Source organism: Chiroxiphia lanceolata, chromosome 4, assembly GCF_009829145.1.
Source record: "Chiroxiphia lanceolata isolate bChiLan1 chromosome 4, bChiLan1.pri, whole genome shotgun sequence".
Taxonomy (NCBI): Eukaryota; Metazoa; Chordata; class Aves; order Passeriformes; family Pipridae; genus Chiroxiphia; species Chiroxiphia lanceolata.
In genome coordinates this window covers 10,010,971-10,034,940 of record NC_045640.1, presented here as the reverse complement: position 1 = coordinate 10,034,940, position 23,970 = coordinate 10,010,971, and the positions used below count along the sequence as shown (strand labels likewise).

Below are 23,970 nucleotides of genomic sequence, written 5' to 3'. Positions count from 1 at the left end.
TCTCTCAAAACATTCCAAAGAGGCAGAATTGATTTGTAACTAATTACTTCAATGAGAGATATTGGAAAAGTTTCAAATATTTCAGAAAACCTTGATAAACTGTGCTTTACAAAACCAACAAAATATGCTAAAGTTTTTATGACTCACTGTCAAAAGATCTGGTCTTTTGTGGTAAAGGACACACATATGAAATACATATTTTCCAATCATAGAGCTCAATTTACTGTCTAAGCACTCAGGTTAAACAAATAACCTGCAAGCAAGGAGGATCTGACTGATTCAAACAGAACCACATATTTGAAGACAGACTTAAAGGCTTTCCGCTCTTCAGAAAGGAAGTAAATCTATGATTAAGGGGACTCAGCTATTTTCCAGTTGGGAGAGGTGGGGGAACAGGACTGAAGACAAAGCAGGAGGTGCTTACCGCTGCCCCTGCTGGCGTATGGATATGGACGATGCATTTGACATCGGGTCGAGCTGCATAAATTGCAGAGTGCAAGGTAAAACCAGCTTGGTTTACTCCCAAGTTAGTGCTTCCACGATCAACTACATCTCCTTGAATATTGATTTTAACCTGGGAATGAAAAGAATTATTTACAGGAATGAATCAATACTCACAAAAATCTGATTTAATTCAGCATCTACTGCTGGAGCTCTAAAACCATAAGTCAACATCTATGTCTGAAATGCCTGATTTCAGACAAGGCTGACCCAACAGCCAGCAGCTTTCAAGGGTATGAGATGATTCACAGTCCAAATGTCCTGGCTCTTTACAGGGCAGATCAATGGGAGGACACCTGGTGGTGAACATGGGCAAAGAAATCTCTGAGATACCTCAGCTGCACTAGAACCACGTTCAATAAAACTATTTAAAATATGTTACACAGGAGTAAAATATTCTCTAGGATAGAATTTCAACAGTGATATATAGACAGACATATATATTTATACATATATGAATATTTTACAGCTATGAAAATTACTAATTGCTTACCAGACTAGATGCAGTGACTTCACTATAGAGGAGTCCAAAAGGTACAATGAGGAAGTGCTCTTGCTCAGAATTTACTCTGGCCTAAGGATGAAACCAGAGTAAGAGTTACTAAAAATATTTTACTAAAGCATACAAGAAGGCCCCAAACCACTCTCACTTCCTGAGTATGGAACGGACAAGTATGCCTGAAACATATGCAATATGACTCATGTTGAACAAAACCAGATGGCAGGTACACGCCAGAGTCCTTCAGGTTGGTGGAATTTGGTAAACCCTTTTAGTCTGTGATAGGTGACAACTCACCTACTATGGATAAAAGAAACAATACTGGGAGAAATGGTGAAAAAAGTTACTTTGTTTAGTAGAATGAGTTTACACTAAACTGTATTTCTACCCTAGTACGACATAAGGTATGAAATCAAAGCATGTGAGAAAAAACCAGAATTTGGCCCACAGATCTAAAACGTCTTGATGCTGAGCAGGGTTTCATCATTGATGCTGGTTCCTGTGAGACACCTGTGAGTAGTACAGCAGTACTCGCAGATTTTCTACCAAGCATCCCAACCTTCATTTGTGTTTTTGTTCTCCTGTCTCATTCACACAATCGGGAGTTTATAATACAAAATAATTTTGGCTTCAAACCATTCACGTCTCGGGATACATCCCTTAAAAGTCTCTAAACTGAAAAGTACAGGACAGGTGTCTCTCAATGGAGAATTAAAAGGCTTCATATGTTTTACTAGACATGTGAGACAACTCCCTACTTCACTGTGAGTCAACCCAGCTTTTGGGTTTGGGTGGTTTGTGTTATGGTTTTGGGTTTTTTGTTTGTTTGTTGTTTGGGTTTTTTAAATTAGAAGTTATTTATGAGTTTTGCATTTTCCTGACATACAGCTACTTTATGCTGCTACTACCCCACGTCTTCTACTATTTGCAAAATTAAATTCATATATACTTTGATATAATTATACTGCAGGGAAAAACAATTCTAAAATAAGTAGTTGATCAGTCATTCAAAAGCTCCCAGTACAGACCTAGTTTCCTTTACAACCAGTTGGGAACATGCTACAGCATAAGAACCTTAAACTGAACCAGTGAAGTTAAACTGCACCTTTATAAATCACCAAAATAGTTCTTCATTACCGAATTGTAAATGATCTAGAAAATCTCTTACTTATGCAAGACAAAGAACAGTAATTATTTGAAGCGCCCTAAGAGCTAATAAGAAAGCTCAAATGCATGACAAACAAGCAACAAGACTCATAAACCACCTTGTTTCAGGATTAGATCCAATAAACAGCTCACGGCCTCAAAGCAAACCAAGACCTGGTGAATGATGTGTATCTTCTGTAAACCTGTTATCTCAAATTCTGCCTGACCCTGGAGGCACCCAAGTTTACTCTACATTATTGTACTTGACATGAAAACCCTGGAGGTACTCGAGTTTACTCCACATTATTATACTCGACATGAAAGCTCTTGATGCTCTGTAATTCTGCTTCTGCATCAGGACTGCACCGGTCTGAACAATTCCACACACAGCAACTGCCAGTGACTGACAGTGATCCAGAAAAGCAGTGATACTCCACCCACCTCCCCGATATGCCCATATTGGCATACACTCTCACATCCTCACAATTCCTTTCTCCTCCAACACACAGGCTTATGACCCTCACAGAAGGTTGTTGTATCTTTTAATTCAGAAGTGCACTGGCAGCTTTTAGCTTGAATGCAATCATCCAGTAATTAGAGCATTCACTGAAAATGAAAACCTGGAGTCAAACTCCAGCTCTGCATAAAGTGGTAGGCGTTCACCACATTCCAAAGGAGTGTCTTAGAACTGCTTAATGCATGGGTACACAAACAAGACTGTTTTGTAAATATAATAATCTTGTTCCATATCAGCTTCTGAAGATAAATTATATCTATCAGTCACCTTTCAGAATGCTGTTGACTGGAGGAGTTTGTAAAAGCCAAGAGAACTATGACTTGAGACTGGATGCTGACAAACCAAGAGCTTTCCAGGACCTCTGCCATTCAAAACTGTCTAAACCACTTTCAGAATCTCACATTCCAAGCAAGTACTTTGACTGTCTTCCACCTCAACTGGCATCTTCCTTGTGCTCCTCCCCAGAGAAAGCAAACTCGAGTCACATGCCCTGGCCTCAACCCCTTCCCCAGGCATGGTGCTCTTCACTACATTTGTCTTTTTATCTGAACACACAAACATTCCCAGGGTTGAACTTTACAGTAGAAAGCCATCTCCAAACCTGCTTGCCTGGTAATCTTTTCACTGCATTAATGTCCCTTCTACAAAATCTATTCTCCTGTCACGTATGAAAAATCCGTGGGTGGCACAGAGTTGTTTACAAGAACCATTATGTTGTATATGTTCCCTTACAAAAGGAACCAAATGATCTCACCAACACTGCCTTGATCCTGTGCCTACATGTATCATTTATCAGCTTCATCTGTTCACAAATAATATGCTTTGAAATCTCAAAAAGCAGTAATAAGATTATCATGTTTCATTTTGACTGCAAGTAGAACTGATAATACATAAAGGACAACCTCCACTATGTAGAAAAAACCAAACAATTCAGCTCTGTTAGGACAACAATTGACTGGGCTGCACACCACAGCTGTGACTTTACTCATGAGTCTCATGTTGATCATTCCACTGGCATAAAAAACCTCCTTGATTTGACCTCCTTGTCATTATTTTTACAGATGCCAATGATTATTCAGTCACAAGGAAAATTGCTGGCACGTTGCATTAAGCTAAGTATCTCACTCATGTTCAGAAATACTACGGCTTCTTTTTCAAAAAGGTTGGTACCTTGAATTATAAAACTCCACTGAATGACTAAGATAGCTTAGTACTTTGCAAGAAAAGCAAGAAAACTAAGAAGTCACCTTGCAGAATAGTACATACAATTATTTAAAGCATTTAAGATACTAAAAGCCTGAGTCTTTCAGGAATCTTAACTTCATCATAAGAAGTTTCATGTACACTCTCTCAAGACTCTATGTAGGCTGTGGTAGCTGACATCCAAGCTGTTCCAGCTCTTACTCTTGAGATGCAATGAGAAGTCTCTTCACTATTATGCTGCTTTCAATGCCACTTTGCTCCTCTTACACACAAAGAGAAAATGACAGGGGAGGGAAGCACTTCTCTTGTATGTGAAAACAATTGGTTCAGTTATCTGTTGATTCAATACTCACTGTTATATGATTGTAAATAAGCTGAGACCAGCCAAAGAGATCTGCTAATCTGTAGAAAGCTGCCAATTTACATCGTAACAACTTCTCCCCTTTTTCATAAGCGATGGAATCCGACCCTCTCAGATCATTCACTGGTGTTACCATGCCAAGACCTGGAAAGCAGAAGGGGTAAAAAAGCACAAGAGGGGTTGCATTCAGCATCAGTTCAAACTTAACAACATGCCCCACTATTAGAGTAGTTGTTCTTACTAGTTTATATCAGCATATTAAGCTAAGAAATCAATAACAAATTTTCATTACTATCACATAATAATTTATATTACACAAATATAATGACAGTCTTGGGGAGGGTTATTCAGCTTTGGCAGACACAGCATTCATCTCCTTCCCTCTATTAATTAGTGCTAAGGTGACAATGCATTCCTCAGCAAAATATTTTTTTCCTCTCTCAAACTAATGATTGTTTGTAAAATACATCTTCATTGTTAACAGAAAAATGTGACCCCAAATATTCCACTTCGTGAGATACATGATTCAGTATTCCTAACAAGGAGAATTACACATCTAAAAAGATGCACACAGGTTCACTTAATTAGGAAAAATTAAGTACGAGCTAGAGAGAGGAAGATTATGGTAAATACAAATACTGTAGTTCTAGTCACAGTGCAATTAGAAATGTGGTTAAAAGTAACTGTGATAAAGCAGAACCAGGCCACACTACAGTCTAAACTAAAGATTTATTTTGGAGCACAGGCAAGGATTTATGTTATCTGAACACAAAACCTGTGTGTACATGCATTCGCACATTCTGGGTTTTGTTTTCCTTCTTTGTTTTGCTTGCTGATGTTTCTTGTCTAAAGCTTCACTTCACAGGAGAAAGCTGCAAACAGTATTTCAATGGCAAAAATAATTAGTTTCTAAAGACCTTCACTGTTACCAGACTACTAATGAGCATTTTATTTTCCTGCAGACAAACCATGCGGTAATTAGCAATATTTAAATCTTTAAATTTTTTAGTAGCACTGACTTATCAGGCTTAATTTTCAATTAAGATACTTCAAATAGCTTTTGATATAAATTATATACATGAATCACATCGCATACCACTGTGGCATTTAGAAACTAATCAATTCATTTCATGTTTGCAATGTTCCTGTGAGCAGAACAGGATAGCATTTGAACTTCACAGTACTTTTTATTTAAAATGAAAAAAAAAAAAAAGAAAAAGCAATTCAGCTCTGCTGGCTGGAGGTGCACTCACTCATGTTCAGCGCAGCCATCCCGCCCTGAGGTGCTGCAGGGTAAACATTTGGTACGTGCGTCGTCATGAAATCCGCAATCTGCTGTAATGCCAATAAACCTGTTGGGTTCTTCCCTTTCTTAAACTGTTCCTGGATCATGGATTCCAGTTCTTCACAGAAGGCCTAGCAACAAGACATTGTATGTTGTAATGCATGTTGAAATGAACTTCAACCTTTCATACACAGCTTTTTTTTTAGCACTGAGATGGAACCATCCTACACCTCAGGGCAGAGTTACTGGGTACAGACTGTAACTTGAAAACGTTGCTCTCTGGAGGCTCCAATTATATGAGTCACTTGGGGTTTTTTCTTTAATGGAAATTCCAGCATTCTCTCTTCAAATAACACCAAAACTCATTCAACCTACTAATACGAATTTCTGGAAGGAGAAGAATGTACAATCAGCTTGAACACAAAACATGAAAGGAAAAGAAAAGGAAATTTGTCAGCATGGCTCACAGGGAACTGATTGCCAAGAAGGCATTCAGGAACACAGAAAGCAATGGCCATTGAAGTTTTCAAACATGTTTGAACAAGGGGTTGTTTACATTTGTCCTGGTTGTTTTTTCTCGATTTTTTTTTTTTAGTTTATCTCTAAAGGCAAGAAAACAAGATTTTTTTACTACTGCTGACAAATCCTGCTTTTGACAAGAACACTGGGATTTGCACAGAAGGAGAAGTACATACCATTAAATGATTATAATTTTTAAGTGAGTTATTATTATTTTCATCAGTAAAATGAGTTGACTTAAAACAAAAAACCCTGTAAATTTACCACTACATCCCTATTCTGAATGAAGTTATGTCATGAAATGTTTTGTATCTAAAGTCACCCACCGGTTATTACAAAATGAACAAATGTTATGAGAGAAATTTTGTTTGGTGTACTTTCTCCCCAAGGGAACATCTTCAATATTAAATGTCAGTCTTTCGTAGTTCATTATTGTGCACCTTTTCAGAAAGGGATATATAAAAATATCGCGTATGTCTGAATCACACATGAAAAACCAAGTACAGGACAGACCTGCCTTGTATAAGCTATTCTTAAAAACTGATACATTTAAACATTTAAATGAATACATGAAAATAAGTGAAAAAATGTCTTACGAGGACTAGAAAGAAAATACAAAAAAATGTTGATAATTATACAGAGAATTCTGAAAGCAAGACTGAGGAGCTGCTTTATGAGTAGATAGAAAAAATTCAACCAGACAGCATGAGGAAAAAAATCAGGAAAAGCCAACTAGAGAAAAGAACAAATGGATCTAATTTACCACAAAATTCTCCAATACCGTTCTGATATATAAATAGAGACATTAAATTTATCACTTTAAAGATGGAGCATTTTCTTTTCTTACTGGGCTTTGAAGAATCATGGAGACTCTCTTCTTCTGTTCCATCATGTTAAAATCCTGGCGAAGGTCAGGTGCCATATTTCTCTCTCTCAAATATTCTGGATTATTTTCATCAACTCGATCAAAATACCTCTCTTTGTGAGGGGCTGTTGTTGGAGGTGGTGAAGTCACCACCCCCACACCAGAATCACCATTCATAGCACAGTTTTAAGGTACCTACGAAGAGGGACAGAAAAAAGGAATAATTATTTCCTTACTTCCTTGATTTTAGAACTACATATGTGTTTCTTGTTTAAGAGTAACAGTTCAAATCCACTTAAAATTAGCATGGCTTCCCAAACACAAATTGTCTGTGCAATTGGACAGAAATATTCTAGACTAGGAAAAAAGGCTTTAATACATAAGGTTGGACAAGGAGGCTAATATTTAGGAGAAGTCAAATATGCTCCATATGCAACACAAAACTAATGCAAAAGCTCCCATTTAAACTATCTCCAGCTCTTTAAGTTGTCTAAACAGCCTGATTTTCAGAAGAGAGGAAGTCCTTCAAATCTTCTCAGAGACAATGACAGAAGCTCAAGACACATGAGGTCTAAACTCAGTAGTTTTGGGGCTTTTTTGCTTATTTGGGTTTTTTTTTCTTAAAAAGTTAAAGAAGACATAAAAATAATACTGCAGAAATCAGAATTTGAGTAATTATAGAAATTAGGATGTTACACATGTTCATTAATACGGAAAGTCAACCCCACCGAAACATGCTCAGACTGGGAACACGTTTCTGGAGACAAACGCAGAAATACTGACTTTGCAACCCGGGGCATTGCTTTTTACATTTATTTTAGGACCATTCAACAACATGCACATCACTGCATTAGCATGTGGCTTTTGGAACGTGGAAAGCAGAGACACACACAGTCCCCACCCTTGGCCAGGTTCGTTTCAGTTTCACGTGTTCTAGTCAGTAGCTGTGTGTATCTACTAGAGAGGCTGAGAGCTCAGCTGGTATTGCTCATACACACCTCCTTCTTCCACTCACAAGAATCCCTTTGTGTAACATTATCCCACTTTTCTGGGCACAGTATTACAGCCTTCATTCCAAAATCCTTTTTAGATTTTTTTGAAGCCTTCCACTGACAAGCAACCAGTTCAATAAAGCCACCCTTGCAACACTTTGAGACTCAAACCTCCAATTCCTGGTCATCTGACATATCAAATTAAAAATAAGCTTTTGCAGTACAGTTTGGTTTTCTTTGTGTATTGTACATGACTAAACAAATGTCACTAACACAAACTCTATTTCACTGAGCTGCAATAGGAATATTTAACTCTGAATGGCTTGCTAGTTCATCAAACTGCAATTATTTACTTTATACACAAAATAAGCAAGCTTGAAACCACTTGCCATCATAACATTTAGCAACTTCATTAAGAAAATGAGCTGAGAAAAGCTAGCAGGTCTTTTCCTAGAGGTGGGAGACTAAATAAAGAGAACAAAATAGAGGAATCTAGCTCCCTGTCCCAGGAAGGTGAAACTAAGACTAATTTCAATAACACTGATTTTGATCTGGGGTTCACACAGTAAGGAGAAGCCCAATTTAAACAGTCAATTTTGTTACACATCTGGAGTTTTGCAAGGATTAGTACCATTAAAATGTGTTGATATTATCAAGCCATTGTAATTCTTTTTGCTATGCAGCAGGAAAGATGTATATAACTTAAATAAAAATTAATCTTCTACATGTTATAACTAGTAAGTTTTCATACACATGTCTATTCTTCTGCTATTTTTAGATTTTTCTTAGGGACTTGTCTTAAACTGTATTTGCTTGTGGATTTTAATTGGCTTAGTAATTTATTTCCATATTTATTAGCTAAAACCATTTCTGATGTGGATGCACACAAAAAAAGGCAAGTTTACATATATTATTTTGAAACAAATCCATGGCAATGAAGAAAATTGCCTAATTTCTCGATTTTTTAACTGCAGATTTAGGAGATCTCGTCCTCTTTAATTCTTACATAACAAAATAAGTTTCAAAATTCAACTTGTTTCTTATTTCAGAATGAACAAACCACTGAATTGAGACAGTTGAACACAGTGAACAAAATAAACGTATTTTCCTTGACTCTGCAGAAGAGGATACTACTATGATAATCTATGTGAGCACTTAAGACACTCGTTTAAATGCTCAGTGATTTCCACCCACTGAGTTACTAAATAAACACACAAAGACACCTCTGCACAGTTTAAAGTACTTAATTTTAAAGTTTAGGCTTTAAAGGTCATGGTTGATCACTTTTTTTTTCTCTAAAGTAGGCTCATATACACATCTTTATTTTTTAATTACTAGCTTTCCTTCACCCAGGAAGAAATACAGGGTTATAGCAAGAAGCAAAAATGCTTTTATCCACAAGGAAAACCTTTTAAGCAAGTGAAGTTATAGCAAAGCAGACACCTCTTCTTTGGCAGCTTCAGATGCCTAACACACCCCTTCTAATTTCTCTTCCTCCTCACAACCTCCAGCCTGCACCATCTGCCATTTCCTACCTCAAAAACACTTTCAAAGGCCCATTAACACTTTACAACCCCTCTTCTGAGCTCTGCCACACATACTAACACCTCTGCATCCAGGGTTTTGTTGAAAAATGACAGTTTGCAGATCCAAACATGTCTTATTCTCTTACAGTAACAGCTTCACCAGTTTCTGCTTATCACAAAAAATCAGGGAGTTTAGGAACAAATACAAGAGCAAGACCACAAATAAAAACAAACTGAACCACTCAAGTAGTTCAGAATTTATCCTGTGTTCTGCTGAGCAGAGCTCCAAATGTGCCTTTACTTTAAAACCAAGTATTAGAAAACTATGAAGTTCAAGCTCAGCACCAGCAGAGAACAACAGCCCTCTCCTGCCTGCTGAGGCATTCGATCTTCAGCCTATGTTTGTCATGTTGAATATGTGTATGCACAGTCTTATTTAAATTAAACTGTACACAAGCCTGCAAACACAGTCTTGCATTTAATTATTTACACTAATTCCATCTTACTTTCGGAGTACCAAGAGCTATTTCCAAATGAATGACACACATAATCACCTCACTGTTTCTTACTCACACTGGAAAGAAGCTGGTCCCTAAGAGGCAACATTAAAGTGGGATCACAGTATCTTGCCAAAGTTGCATTACTCCCCCATTCAAGTATAAGATGGCATTCAGGAAGGTCCTGGGAAGCTATTACTGCTTCACCACTACGATTTTCATGTGTAATTATTGCCACTGCAATGTTTAACATTAAGTGATCATTTTATATCTGAGGTTAAATATCAGTTTCATACCTCAGTTTTGCAGCTACCCAAAATTAATGGCATCTAGTAATTAACTGTTTTAACATAACTATATCAGTAATTGTTCATTTTAACGGCTGTCAGGTACACATGTTAAAGGTATTGACTTCTGAATTAGAAGCAGATGTGCTTGACAACATTTTGCACAAGCCACTGAAATTTATTTATGAGTTTCCTTGAAAAACCTTTTGGGAGTAAGGCATGATGAACTCTCCAGTAAGAGCTTCAGTAATCTGGATACCGATAAATAAATAAAAGGAATCTGAACAGTGAAGCTGAACACACGCTGGGGAACAGCCAATGGCTCAACAAACTGGAAGGTCACGCTGAAAATCACAACAGGCTGCCAAGGTAGGAAAAAAAAAAAGAAAAAGAAATTCAGACTGTCTTCACACCCACAGCACTCCAGTACAGACAGTTTCTTTCTGAGGTAGTGCACTGCAGCCCCCACGCAAGATAAGCTGCAATGCCAAAGGACTTTCTGCCATGATAAGGGGTTTTATGTGAGAGCCAGTTCTAATGCAACTGTGTCAGAAAAAGCCACACCCTTAACTGAAAAAGCTGTGGCTGGAAAACCTAAGTGCACAAAAAACCCTTCTGTCAGAAGCAGTTATTGTCAAACACAGACAGAGGGAAGAGCATCTACTACTATGGGGAGCAAAGAAAAATAAACATCTGTGACAAAACCCAAACAGTGCCTTACAGTAAGAGAAGCAAAGACATCCATTCAGCTAATAAGTGTGCAACACAAACACTGTGGTGGGCAATGGACCAGCACGTCAGAGAGCCACCAGCCAACTCACAGAGCCACAGAACACCTGAGCTGGAAGGGATCCACAAGGATCATCGAGTCCAACTCCCGGCCCTCCACAGGACCATCCCCAAGAGTCACACCATGTGCCCCAGAATACAATGTATTTCTCACACGGGGGATGTGGATGGGTGAGCAAGTGCTATAAACAGGTTGTTTGTGAAATACATTCAGGAAAACAGCTTTACAAAATGTAGAGCTCATCTACAGAGACTGAGCGCTGTTTACAAGAAAAGATTCTGAAATTGGTATTAATATTTCACGTTACTTTCATCATTCAAAATGCCCTTCTTCCCCATACTCTTCTAATCCAACAGTTTCATTAAGAGGAATATTACTGAGTGATGTCACAGTTAAAAGTTAAAAAAAAAAGAATAAAGTTTTAGAACAGAAGAAAAATCTCAATTTTTTAAAACAACTTGCATTTCTCAGTATTCAGATGATGCACACGTAGTCAAAGAAATTTAAACAGGTAAAACAGTGAATAACACCCAATAAGAATCTACAATAACTTAAGGGCACATAAAACCCCCACCCTTAAACCTAAAAAATTATATATTTTTAAAAGCATTTGGATTTGGGCTGGGATTTTTTTGTAGTTAATAAACATACTCAAAACTTTAATATTAAACTCATTTTGATAGATGGATGTTGGGACAGATTTAAGTACTTCTGCCTCTATAGGTTCAGTGTTTCTCACTGAACCATCATCACTGAATATTATGTGAACATTGGGAAGATGTAAAATGTCTCACAACATGTCCACCAGCAGGGATCAGCTAACTACGTTTCTTGAAGAAAACAAAGTTTTGCAATCATTTAAAGGTTGGCTTTGTTTTGTAATAAGTTGTAATGGGTTATTTTTTGCTCCTCCACACCCTGAGGAAATTGTTTTTTACTAGGGCTGCAGTCAATGGAATTTGACCTAAAGGCTCCCTGCCACTGAAGGACTGAGCACAGCTCTCCACACCAACACAGCTTTAATTCTGAGGCCAAGTCAGAATACAAATACACCCTGAGACGCAGGAAGAAGGTTGTGACAAGGGAACCTAAGAGACTTCTACAAAATTTAAAATACAGTGCTAATTCACAAGACAGCATGTGTAAAAAAGAAAAAAAAAAAACACACTAAAGTTTTGGGCTCCCAAATCTTCGTTCGCGAAGCCCAGCCATGATGATGAACAGTTTTGGGTTTTTTTTAAGTTCAGGAGTGTTATCTGATCAAAACCCTACAAAATCAAGTAATTTCAGAGAAGAACAAAAAACAACAACAACAAAAAAACAACAAAAACAAAAACAATCCAACCACAAAAAACAAAATCTGCTCTCTTCCTGGTAGCCTAGAGTTTCTCTGTACAAAATAACATGGGAGTAAAACACCTTGTGTCAAATTTGCAAAGTAAGTGAGCAGCAAAATTCTCAATTGCTGATACAATCCCAGTCACCAGCAACAAAGATCAGGACACACCATTCCAGAACAGGTCGCTTTTGAGACCTATTCTGACAACAATATAGTGATTTGCTTTGTATTCACTCTTTTTCTGACAGTTCTTTCAACAAGTTATCTCCTCTCACACCACAACTACGCCACTTAGCCTAACAGAGGTGAAAACAGATTTGACAAGAAGTTACTGGGGAAGGGACGAGGAGGTAGCAAACCAAAATAACTTGTTTTCTTTCCTGTTGTGCAAGCAACAGTCTTTGAGGAGTAGAAGTTACCTAAAAATCTCCTGCAAGTGACAAGTCAAGCAGTGTGATGGTAGTGGGAGGGAAGAGAGAGCTCTGTTTTGGATGCAAACAGAACAGGACAGGGGAAAAAACTGAAAAAGAGTAATTTTATGGCCTGGGAAGGAGAATCAGGGGACTGCAGAAAGCTACAGAGCTGAAATTACTGCATGGGGAAGTCATGAGGTGACAGGAGGGAGGAAGAGGAAGGGAAAGGGTCGGGCAGCATTGGGGTGGGGCAGCAAGAAACCCAAGAGGTAAGTGAGCTGCTGCAAACAGATCGAGCTAGTGTGAAAATTGAGTTGGTGGGGAGATGGCAAGGAAGCAGAACATCCCTCTGCAGAAATAAGGTTTCATTATCACTTGGTGTCCGCAAAAAAATGTATAAGTTTACACCGTTAGCACTTCACTCAATGTTCTGATCCTTTCTGTATTTTTTCCAATTTTCCTTTACTTTAAAATAACATTTACCAAACATTCTCCTTAAAAAATTAATATAACTTGGCAATAGGGAAATTATTTATGACTTGCACTACAATTGCCATCATCACCAGTGAGAGCATTTCGGCACCAATGACACTGGATTTGTTCTTGCCATTTCAAATGTTTCCTACTGAACTTTTAAAAGGAAAAGCTGGCATTATCTTCGGAAGTCTAAGAATAAAGAAAGTAAATCATGACTCTACTACTTACTAGACAGTGTACTTATTATCATGAACAATTATATTATTTTTGAGCAAATGTTCCCAGCTTCTCATCTTCAGAATTTCCTTTGCTCTTTGTTTTCAAACAGGAAAAGACTATTCCACGAACAAGAACAGTTATTTATCTTGTACTGAATGCAGGCACCATTAAGAGAGATGCTGCAAAACACTGGACTCTGAAATTTAGAGAATACCAACAATAAGTTTATCTGAACAAAAGTATTGCACTTTATATTTGTAATATCAAGCTTTAGTGTCTATAACAACAGTTCAAGAAACAAACTGTGTTAGAAAACAAGGAAAAAAAATAGATCAAGTCTACTTGAAATACATAGACTCTGCAAGCAATTTTTTCCTATTTTCACCTTCTCTAAAACACTGAAATAAGAGACCCAGCACAGTGGGCTGTGAGTGTCTCAAGGCTTCAGAAAAAAACCTAGGCTTTCTAGGCTGCTGTGTTAAGAGAACGCTTAAGGAGCCACCATGTAACTACATCAGGTTGTAAACCAATGTAATTGCTGTCCAGCTTTACCAAAGCCAAACACAGCAGGTGACTGTTAAAGCCAGAGTAGACTCACAGCAGGCAAATCGTGCCAGACCAGCCTGATCACCTGCAACAAAATGACATTTTCCGTTAATGAGGGGAGAGTAGCAGATACTGTTTAACAACTCTTCAGCAAAGTATTTGACATTGTTTCCCACAGCCTTCTCCTGGACAAACCAGCAACATAGTGACTGGATGGGTGGCCTGCAAAAGGGGCAGGAAACCGGCCCGGGGTGCACTCAGAGGGGGGGCTGATCAATGGTTTTAGCTCAGGCTGGCAGCCTGTCACAAGTGGGGCACCCCCAGAAAATGACAGTGGGTTTGACATCACCACAAATAATCTGGATAATGGGACTGAGAGTACCACCACCAGGTTTGCTGATGACACCACCCTGGGTGGTGAGGTGGACGTGCCAGCAGGGAAAGCCATCACTCAGACCAGGACAGGCTGGAACAGTGAGCTGGCAAGAACAGTGTGGAGTTTAACAGAGACAAGTGCAAGGTCCTGCAGCAGTGACAACACCAAAGAGGCTGGGACAGGCTGGGATCCCTTGCTGAAGGGGACCTGGGGGTCCCAGTGGACAACAGGAGTCAGCAGTGAAGCTGCTGCAGCAATGAAGGCAAATGGGATGCTGGGATGCACCACAGGGGCACCACTAGCAGAGATGGGAGATGTGACCATCCCAATCTACCAAGTGCTTGTCAGGCCACACCTGGAGTACTGTGCCCAGTTCTGGTCTCCACAGCTCAAAAAAAGACAGACTGACTGGAAGGAGTCAGAATGAGATCCATGAAGATGATCAAAGACTGTAGAACCTGCCAAAGGCTAAAGGAGTTAAGTCCTTTCTCCCTGGAGAAGAGAATGCTTGGGTGGGGGCTCATCACACTTTTCCAGTATTTAAAGGGTGACTGCAAAGAGGATGGAGGCTCTCTCCTCACAAGGAGCCACATGGAGAGGACAAGGGGCAACAGGTGTAAAAATGCACCAGGAGAGGTTTCATCTTGATATAGGAAAGAACTCTTTTACACTGAGAACAATCAATCACTGGAACAACCTCCCCAGGAAAATGGTGGAATTCCCATCAGCGGGAGGTTTTCAAGACACAACCGAGCAGGGTGTTAGATAATCCCAGGTAGGCTCCCTTTCCCACAACAGGCTGGCTCAGTTGATATTTCAAGAACCTTTTTAATCTGGGCTGTTCTATGTTGTATGGTTCTAACATAGCATAAACCCACCTAAAATTTATGCCAGAATTTAGGTGGGCAGCTTCAGCTGGGATATTGTTAAATATATCTGTCTAAATTCTGCAGAAGTTTCAATATCTATGGCTCAGAATACATAATTCAGTCCTTGCAAACAGAGGAGGAGAGAAGTCAGCATTAAAACTACATTAGAAGCTCAGATACAGAGAGGTTACTTCCCTCCTTGTAATAAAGGATTTAAAGGGCCAAGAGTTTCAAACTTTTAGAAACAGTAATCATTCACCTCTCCTCCCTGACCTGGAAAAGCATTGTATCCCAGAGACTGGACTCTGCAGGAAGCTGAGAATGACGCACGAGGAGGAACAGGCCAGCACACTGTGCTATATCCCTCCCCTCACTGCAAGGTACAGCTGCAGCCCACGCTCATCATTGGGACCATTGTCATGTTTAACCCTCTCTAACATGATTTATTAATTTATGTTGGAAAGATCAAACTTCCAACAAACAGCTCATTCCAAGCTAATTAAAAATGGTAAGGAATCCCAATCTAAAAAATGGGACGAGGAATAGTATTAAAATTAAGTTTTAAAAAGAGATTAAAAAACCCTCTTGAAACCGTTAACTCATGTCTCCTATTGACCAGGTCCCTGGTTTCTTCCCAGTCCTAGCCTTTTAAATTCACTTTTCCTCTTCAAATCCTTTCCTTCTCCAGTTTTCCTGCTAAGCAGTTTACACAACAAACAACAGAACAGCCATTTCTATCCTCTAAGAATTTGAGAAAGACTAACAGTTTCAACACCAAAATTACTTTGCTTTCACTTCTTTGACTTAGTAACTTACTGTACTTTTTCCATACACTTCTCATACAGCACTTCTGGAGGCGTTCAGTACATAAATTCATGAAAGATTAGGGAAAGTGATAACAGAAATTGTAACACAAAATGTTACTCTGTTCATATAACAGAAAGAAACTCTCTGCATAAGTATCTAAAACCACAGACACCTTAAGCTTTTCTGCTGAAACCCTAAAAGCTTCACAAATATATCAGAACATTTGCATGCAAATGACAAAAGAGGATTTTCACCAGTGCCTTTTGCATTTCTCCAGGTACAGTGTGCAAGCATGAATTCTGCAAGCTATCATATATTTTTCCACTGTTTCCACCAGAGAAGCACTGATGGTCACAGGTGGTAATGGCAGTGGAGACACTTTTCCTTTCCACTACTTCAGTGTCTGTGAGCCCCAGAAACAACTCTTTACAGTTCAGTCAAAAACTTGGGCTTCAGTGTTAGGGTTCAGAGCAGTATCATGGTTTTCAGATAAATTTATTTTATCTGTTTATCTGTTTATTTTATCTGTTGAAGTCACTCCAACATTGAGATTAAAATCTGCATGTTGAATCTCAACTTAAAGAATCCCCCAAATGAGTCCTCATAATTACACTGCCACATCCCACTGAAGCTGATTTGCCTGCAATTTTATGTCAGAAATCTGACTCCCAATTCAAATAAGCTTCTCACTTAATCCTCTGGTTTTTACTTAATAATAGTGTAATATCAGAAAACTCATTTTAACACAGCTAATGCAAAGGAGTACAAATGAAGACAAAAATTAAGCCAGAATTACTCAGTGCTGAAATGGCAAAATTAAAAGTGAATTTAGAAGCTGTCATAGATCACTCTGTAGGAATCACAAAGGTTATGCTGTGGCCAGGTGGTCTACTGTAATAGTAAAATAAACTAAAAAACAAATAAACAACACACAAGTATAAAAATTACCTTCTTTAACTTTGAAAAAAAAATACTAGAATATTATTTCTGGTTTTCATGAGCACACTTCAGTAACAGACATGAAATACCAGAGTTCAAGGAAGGGCTTCTGGAGAGTAGGGATCAGCAGCTTGATATATTCAATGAACCAGAAAGATTAACTGGTCATAGAGGTGACAGAGCCTTTCAGTCCTGCTAACCAAAGTATGGAGACACTTAAAACTTGGGAGTGAATAACAGACACATTTGCCCTTGAACAGAGCTGGAAGTTTCCCCACCATGTACATACAATACTGAGTCCACAACTTTGCTTTGAAAATCTTCATAAAACACAAGTTCTAACCCAAGTTTCAGAGTACTTCCAGTACTACCTGTCTGCACTGAGATCAGAGGCCCGTCTGCCTCTCGAATCTATGAGTCTGCCCTTCCTTCTCAGGCTTTGTGAAAAATAAGTTCCACCTGTACAATATGTTCATGTTTTTTGCAGCTTCCAGAGCACCTCTAGTCTTCCAGTACCTTACTTTTTTTTTAAAAGCATTTTTCTCTGCTGGTATGTTGGTGACAGCTGAAGACTGAATGACAGACTAACAGACAGAACCAAAAATCCTCCTTGATCCTTCTCCTATGCTCAGGTCAAACTGATCAGACCCGCAATCAGGACAAATTTTCTGTCAGAACAGGTAGGACTCTTACTATTTTTTAATGATCTTTGGCAGCATGAAGTGCAAACTCCTGAATGAATCAGGTGTACCCCACCCGAGAAATTTCAGTCACGACAATTACTGAAGTTCCCAAACCCCTCAGCCTGTCTCCCTGGCTTTGCTGCATTCAGCAGTTTACTCCACAGAAACCAACTTGCTCAGGGGTTAATGTTTTTTTCAAGTTAAGTTTAACAGCCTGTGGAATAAAAAGGGTTGCACTAGAGAAGGAGTCACTCTACGCCTTATCGACAATTTGTTGAACAGAAGACATTGGTGCCAAGTGTTTTTCCTGCCTGCTTTACTGTGACATTAAATTTCACCCCGATGTCACAGAGACTCAGCTACTCGGGCTACGCAGAACTGCACGAGAATGAGTCAAGTCACTAATTTTCACTTTCATCCTCTAATTGTGTAGAAAGCATCTGAGGCCAATGTAAAATTCAAATATTTTCCCACTATTAATATTCATGGATGGTGGCAGCAGCACCAGAAAATGCATGGACATTTATTTTTGCCATCAGGGTCACGAGTCCATACAAATAAAGAGGTTTAACCCAAATACTGCTTATTTTTAGGTTTCTGTGAACCCACATGCACTTCCCAAGCCTCACACCAAACATGCTAATAAGCCAGTGCCCTGAGATTTTTGAACACAGGTCAAATCAGATCACCAGCTTTCCAAGGGCAGGGCCCCAGCTTGATCCAACAAGTATTTAGAAAGCTTGAGACATACTGATCAGCATGTCTGACCCAAAAATGAACACTGGCCTTAAACTGAAGTTATAAAAGCTGCTAGACTTTTAATTCCGAGACTGGATTTGTGAAAAACACAAACGCACATACCAGTTTGTGAAACAAAGAGCCACTAGTGTACCAAAGCAAAATTAGATGTTTGCTTTGCCAGTGTAATTAATCAGGTAAGAAAATGTCCATAATTTCCATATACACACACTTGAAATCAGATTTTCCTAGGAAACAACACACTTAAAGCCACAGAAGTGCCCAAATTCCTTAAGAGTACTCCACGCAGTCCCCAGAAGGAAAGCCACCTGCACTTACCAGAGAAGAGCCTTCCGCTGCTTCACAGAACAGCAACTTCAGGGAGACGTGCAGTGGCTGCACCAGTGGCTTCAGACACTAATGAGAACTAGGTCAGGACCTGTGACCGAGGACAAGGTTTTACCATGTCCACTGTAAACCTGGGGGTGTTTCTGACACAGCAGTTCAACAGGGAGAGCACCCAGCACAGGCTCTTCCCCACAGCAGTGGGGAGGCTGCAGCCTCACAGGAGAACTGTGGAGTTCACAAGCAGCTTTACCCAGAAGGCAGAAAACTCCAGAGCTCCTTTGGAGGCAGGACACGGTGTGGGCTGCAAGTTGTCTAAAGTGAAGTCACACACATCCTGCTGTAGATGCAGTGACAGGAGGAAAGAAAACCTTTCTTCTTCCCTCAAGATTTTCTATTGACCTCAAGGCCAGCAAAACAGGCAAAATGAACAAGACCCCTCCACTATGCAACCGGACCACAGTAACATTGTTTCACTTTACCCAAAAGGTTTTATAAGTAGTATTTTCTGATGGTAGTACCTATCCAGCATTCCCCTTCTTTTAAATAAAGGACACTGGACATTTTAAAATTAGACGTGAACATCTAATTTTATTAAAATGTTTGTAGGGTTTTTCAAAAAGATCATACTAGATCAGTGTCTGGGAAAAAACAGATCCCACACATACACCTAATTCTATCAGATACAAAAAAATGAAAAACTTAAGTTTAAAATGTAAAATAACTTTTAATGCTAACCACTGTTGAAGCCTTCAAAATGTGCTGTGACTAACAAAAGCTCCTACAAATGACAGAAGAAATTAAAACTCATTTTTCAACAGGAACATAGATACTTCCCCGATCCTTTAAAAATGCAAAAAGTTTCAGTAACTAAGTATTCACATCTGAAATATCAGTATTGTGACGCATAAAGGATCAACTCAATGTAGCAGTGCACAGGCAAAGTGGCCCCATTTTGGCCAGGATCCAGTTATTTCCATGTAGATTGAATAGCGAGGGAGGAGATTCCTGAAGCGAGTTGGCAATGAACAGAACAATGCAATTTAACCCTTTGAACTACTCTGCAACAATAACTTCTTCCAGAACAGCTGGAGGACACTTAGTATCTCTATTTATTTACAGGGGAGAAAAAAAGTAGACTCTTTTCCTCAGTTACACATAAACAGTAAAAACGTTGCCTCTGACTTGTTAAAGCTACAATTTCACTTTATGCAAGCATGAGAGATATTTTATAGGTTTGGTTGGGTTTTTTAAAAGTTAATTTAGGTTACATGCTGGAAAAAATCCCTTAACCTGGTATGAAGAATCTGTTGACTTATTTAGTTACTACCCTCCAGAACAGAAGACATCCTAGGATAAATTCTTAAATGGATCAGATACAAAAACACCAAACCAGGTCATTCCAGTTTTAAATACAATTGCATTGACAATGGTAGGGCAAATTTAAAAGCACTGTATTCCCAGGGTTCAAATCAGCCACAGACCTTACAACAGACTGTAAAGGACAACTCCACAACAGAACTCTGAGTGCACCAACCCCACAGAGCAGTAACAGTGAAGGTGCCGCGCCCAGAATCCCTCCAAGCTGCCTGTGGACACACAGGAACATGGACACCAAGGCTCAGCTTGTTTATCTCAGCTCTAGTATGAAAAGGACCGTACCTCAAGGAAAAAAATTCCATTTACTATTACTGCTCCTTACGAAGCTGAAACTTGAATGTTTAAAGAGGGGAGTAGGAAATGATTCTGTAGGGGTTTTACCCACAAGACATCTAAATGTGGAGTCTAGACTTGTTGCAGTTAAATAAATAAACATGAAGTTTTTGGATTTTTTTGGTGTTTGTTTGTTTGTTTTTGTTTTTTTTTTTTTTTAATCAAGAAAATCTACTTACAAGCTGAAACCCTAAAAACCAAGCACATGAATTGTCAGATTCTGCTTTTCAGTTTACTCTGATTGTGGGATTTACGAAGGAGTCTGGAGAAAGGACTGCAAAACTGATACACTCTAGTTCAACTTCTTCATTCACCAGAATTTATTAAGCCTTAATAACAGCCCTTACACATCCTAATTTGAAGACAAGGCATTCTTATTCAAACAAAGGTGAATTAAAAGTGCATAAGCACATCAGTTTTGCTTTCCAGGGTGAAATAAGGTATTAGTATGTTCCTTACATATTACAATAAGGAACACTGTCACTAATGTTATATCATATAAATGATATCTAATTTTGTTTTGCTAAGGCATCCCTTTCATTAACTCTTCTTGTGCTGTTCTCTGCTTCTCCTCTGAGGTACAGTCTGGGAAAAAAACAGAAGTAACTTGCCTATCCATCAACAGCAATAATTAGTTTTCAGAGAATTTGACTTACCCCCCCTCTTTTTTTTTTAAAGATGTTATACTCCATGATACAATTTTTACTTGAATCAGAGGTAGACTAAACTGTCTTTTTTATACAATATCCCATTTTGTTGATGGATTTGTTAGACAAGGACATCATAAATCTTAAGTATGTTCTGGCAGCATTCGTTGCCATGCAAAATTATGTAATAACCTCCTATAATCAAATTTGAGAATTACATTAACTTCTTTATGCTTTTCAGGAAATGTTAAGTTTCAAAGAATTAGTGTAGCAGCTCCAAAAGATTATGAAAGCGCAAAAAAGAAGGATGAAGAGACTAAGTAACAGAGTGAGCCACCACTTAGTAACAGAGCCACAAGGTGAAGTTTCTTGATGAAGTCATGACTGATACGCCTATAACTTTGGAGATTCTACAGCATATGCCTCACAAGAAAAAAAATCCTCCATTATTATGAGACTGGTTGGGTCAGATTTTTAAGATGGGACTAACCTGAATATTCATGAATAGATGCATGAATCCAACCATTTTTTTTCTGGCAGAGTATCCAAGTAAGTCAGAAATTGCTCCAGCGATTAGGGAGTGTGCTGGAACCAGCAAGTTTGATACATAAGCAGCACAAACATTGTTGATGGGTGTGTTACCAGTTCAAGCTAGAAGACAGTGAATCAAAGTGCATTAATGAGGTAGAGGTTAATATGAAGGCTGGAGATTTCAAGTAGACTTGAACTGGGCAGATGAGGCAGTAGAAGTGTTGAATTTTTCATTAATTTCTCCTTCATGTTCAGCTTGGCCTTTTCTAGGTGGCATCCCCCTGATTCTTCTATAGCACTTCCCAGTTTTGATGGGGGACAGAGGGAAGCCAGGCTTATTCAAATTCAAAAAACCACTTCATATGGTGGTTAATCAGGCATTTGTAAGTCCTTCAGGTAGATGAAGACAAAGTGTTTTGTACCCACTGAAAATTTCTGGAGAGTGTTTAAAACACATGCCCTATATAAAAGATATTAGCACTGTCTTCATGGAAGTCTTAAAAGTGACAGTAAGACAAAATTCATGCTGTTACACAGCTCCCAAAGTCAGGAGCATTCTCTTTTCCAACTCTCAGAATGCTCCTGACAACTTAAATCTACAGATTAAAACATATCAACTAGGGATAAAAGTGTTACTGGATCTCATTTTCCCACATTAGATCGTTGTTCGTTCCATATTAGGAAATAGTATGTCAAGAAACCCCCATGAACTCTATTTTAGGAGCAGCTCATCTCTGCTTTTCTTTTTCACAAGCAAGTGTGAATGTGCTCCCCAGCCCAAAATTATGCAGTTTCCTACTTCTGGATAAACCTCAAGGGGCAGGGACACCCACACACAGATGAAACAGCAGGAGAAAACCACCTTCCTGATCGTGCTGCCTCCCCTGTCAGGCAAGTCTTACCCAACTGGACATGGCTGCATAAATTACCATCACACAAACACAGAACTTCTCTTCCAGCTCAGTTTCTCATCGTTTCCACCTGACAGTGTTAGAAAGATGTTATTTACTTTGCTCTACAGGGTTTCAGAATTATCTCTGGGGAGAAATGCAGTAGTCCAGTTTCTTCAGTCACTGCAAACCATGTGTTAAACAGTGTGTAATGGCCACTTTGGTGAAGTCACTTCCAGAATCACAAACCAAACTTTAACATTTCAGCAATCACAGCCACACTCCCACTTTCTACTAGACCTATTTCTTTATTTCTTAACCAGGACCTTTGTAGTCTCTTAGTGCTATTCAATTAAAGACTGAACAGAATAAAGCAGCATGCACAAAACACAAAAGGACATGCACCAGCCATGGCATAATGATTCTGTTTGCATTGCAGGAGGACAAGGACTAACTCAGCTCCATACTTACTCAATTACTAGAGTGGCTGTAGAGCCTTGCACACCACAATCCAGTTAAATGACAGAACAACTCGTGCTCTGCTGGTGCAAAGTCAGCCCATCACAAAGGCTGCCTTCCCTGAAGAGGTCAAGCTGGATGCATTTACATTTTGGGTCTGATTTCAGCCATGATTCCAAACCCTGGGGGATGAACATCAGCTTTCCCTCCTGCTCTTCCACACACACAGCTTTGAGAGCACCAGCCCCAAGCACACAGTCTTCCCTCAAGGTTCATCCCCAAACAGCGCCTGAAGTCAGACATGCACACCAAAGTATCCAAAGGTCACAACAGTATTGCATAGCTTTAATGTTCTACAAAACTGATGTAAAATCATTATTAAAGCCAAAAGAACAAAACTGAAGTTGTGCTTCTGGGCATTCTGCACTTACTGAATTCAAGTACCAGTGTAAAACATGAAAGGCTCCTGTTCTAAACACACCCACACTTTCAGATTACGGATGGATGGTGTTCAGTATAAAGATTAACATCCCTAGGCAAGGATTATTTTAGTTGACAAACATTTGAAGATTAATAGAAAAAACACCAGTGTTTCTACATATCTGTCTTATTACTGATTGTCTAAAAACAACTCCACTGACTATAATATCACTTTTAATATTCGTTTTTGTTCAAATATACTCCCATCTTTCAACCTTACAACTACCAATACCTAGAAAACTTCTAAATACACAGTACCAGTACACCTGTTCATGTTTGCCTACTAGTAACCAGAGACCTTTCCCCACTGTGTTCCAAAAATCACACCCAGCCAGTGTGGGGCTTATAATCCCAGAAACAGAAATTTAAACTAAAATAATGAACATCAAGGATACATAGATGTGTCAAATCAGTTGGGGGTCGGACAAGGATCCTGAATAATTCCATTGCACTAAGTACTTCCATTCCTGACTCAAGCTATAAAATGAAATCTTTCTAGAAATCCAACTGC

The 23,970-nt window shown here is 38.9% G+C and overlaps 1 protein-coding gene across 16 annotated transcripts in view; it reads right to left on the bottom strand.

Annotated features, from left to right (window-relative positions):
* ADD1 (adducin 1) overlaps positions 1-23,970 on the bottom strand; it is a 62,777-nt gene that overhangs the window by 24,586 nt on the left and 14,221 nt on the right. For all 16 annotated transcript variants that reach the window (XM_032687123.1, XM_032687112.1, XM_032687114.1 and 13 more), the window contains exons 2-6: positions 6,879-7,091; positions 5,481-5,643; positions 4,220-4,371; positions 995-1,075; positions 425-574 (exon numbers count right to left, since the gene is read on the bottom strand). In XM_032687123.1, the coding sequence (XP_032543014.1) occupies positions 425-574; positions 995-1,075; positions 4,220-4,371; positions 5,481-5,643; positions 6,879-7,073 (741 nt within the window). In that variant the 5' untranslated portion in view covers positions 7,074-7,091. The remainder of the gene's footprint in view (positions 1-424; positions 575-994; positions 1,076-4,219; positions 4,372-5,480; positions 5,644-6,878; positions 7,092-23,970) is intronic.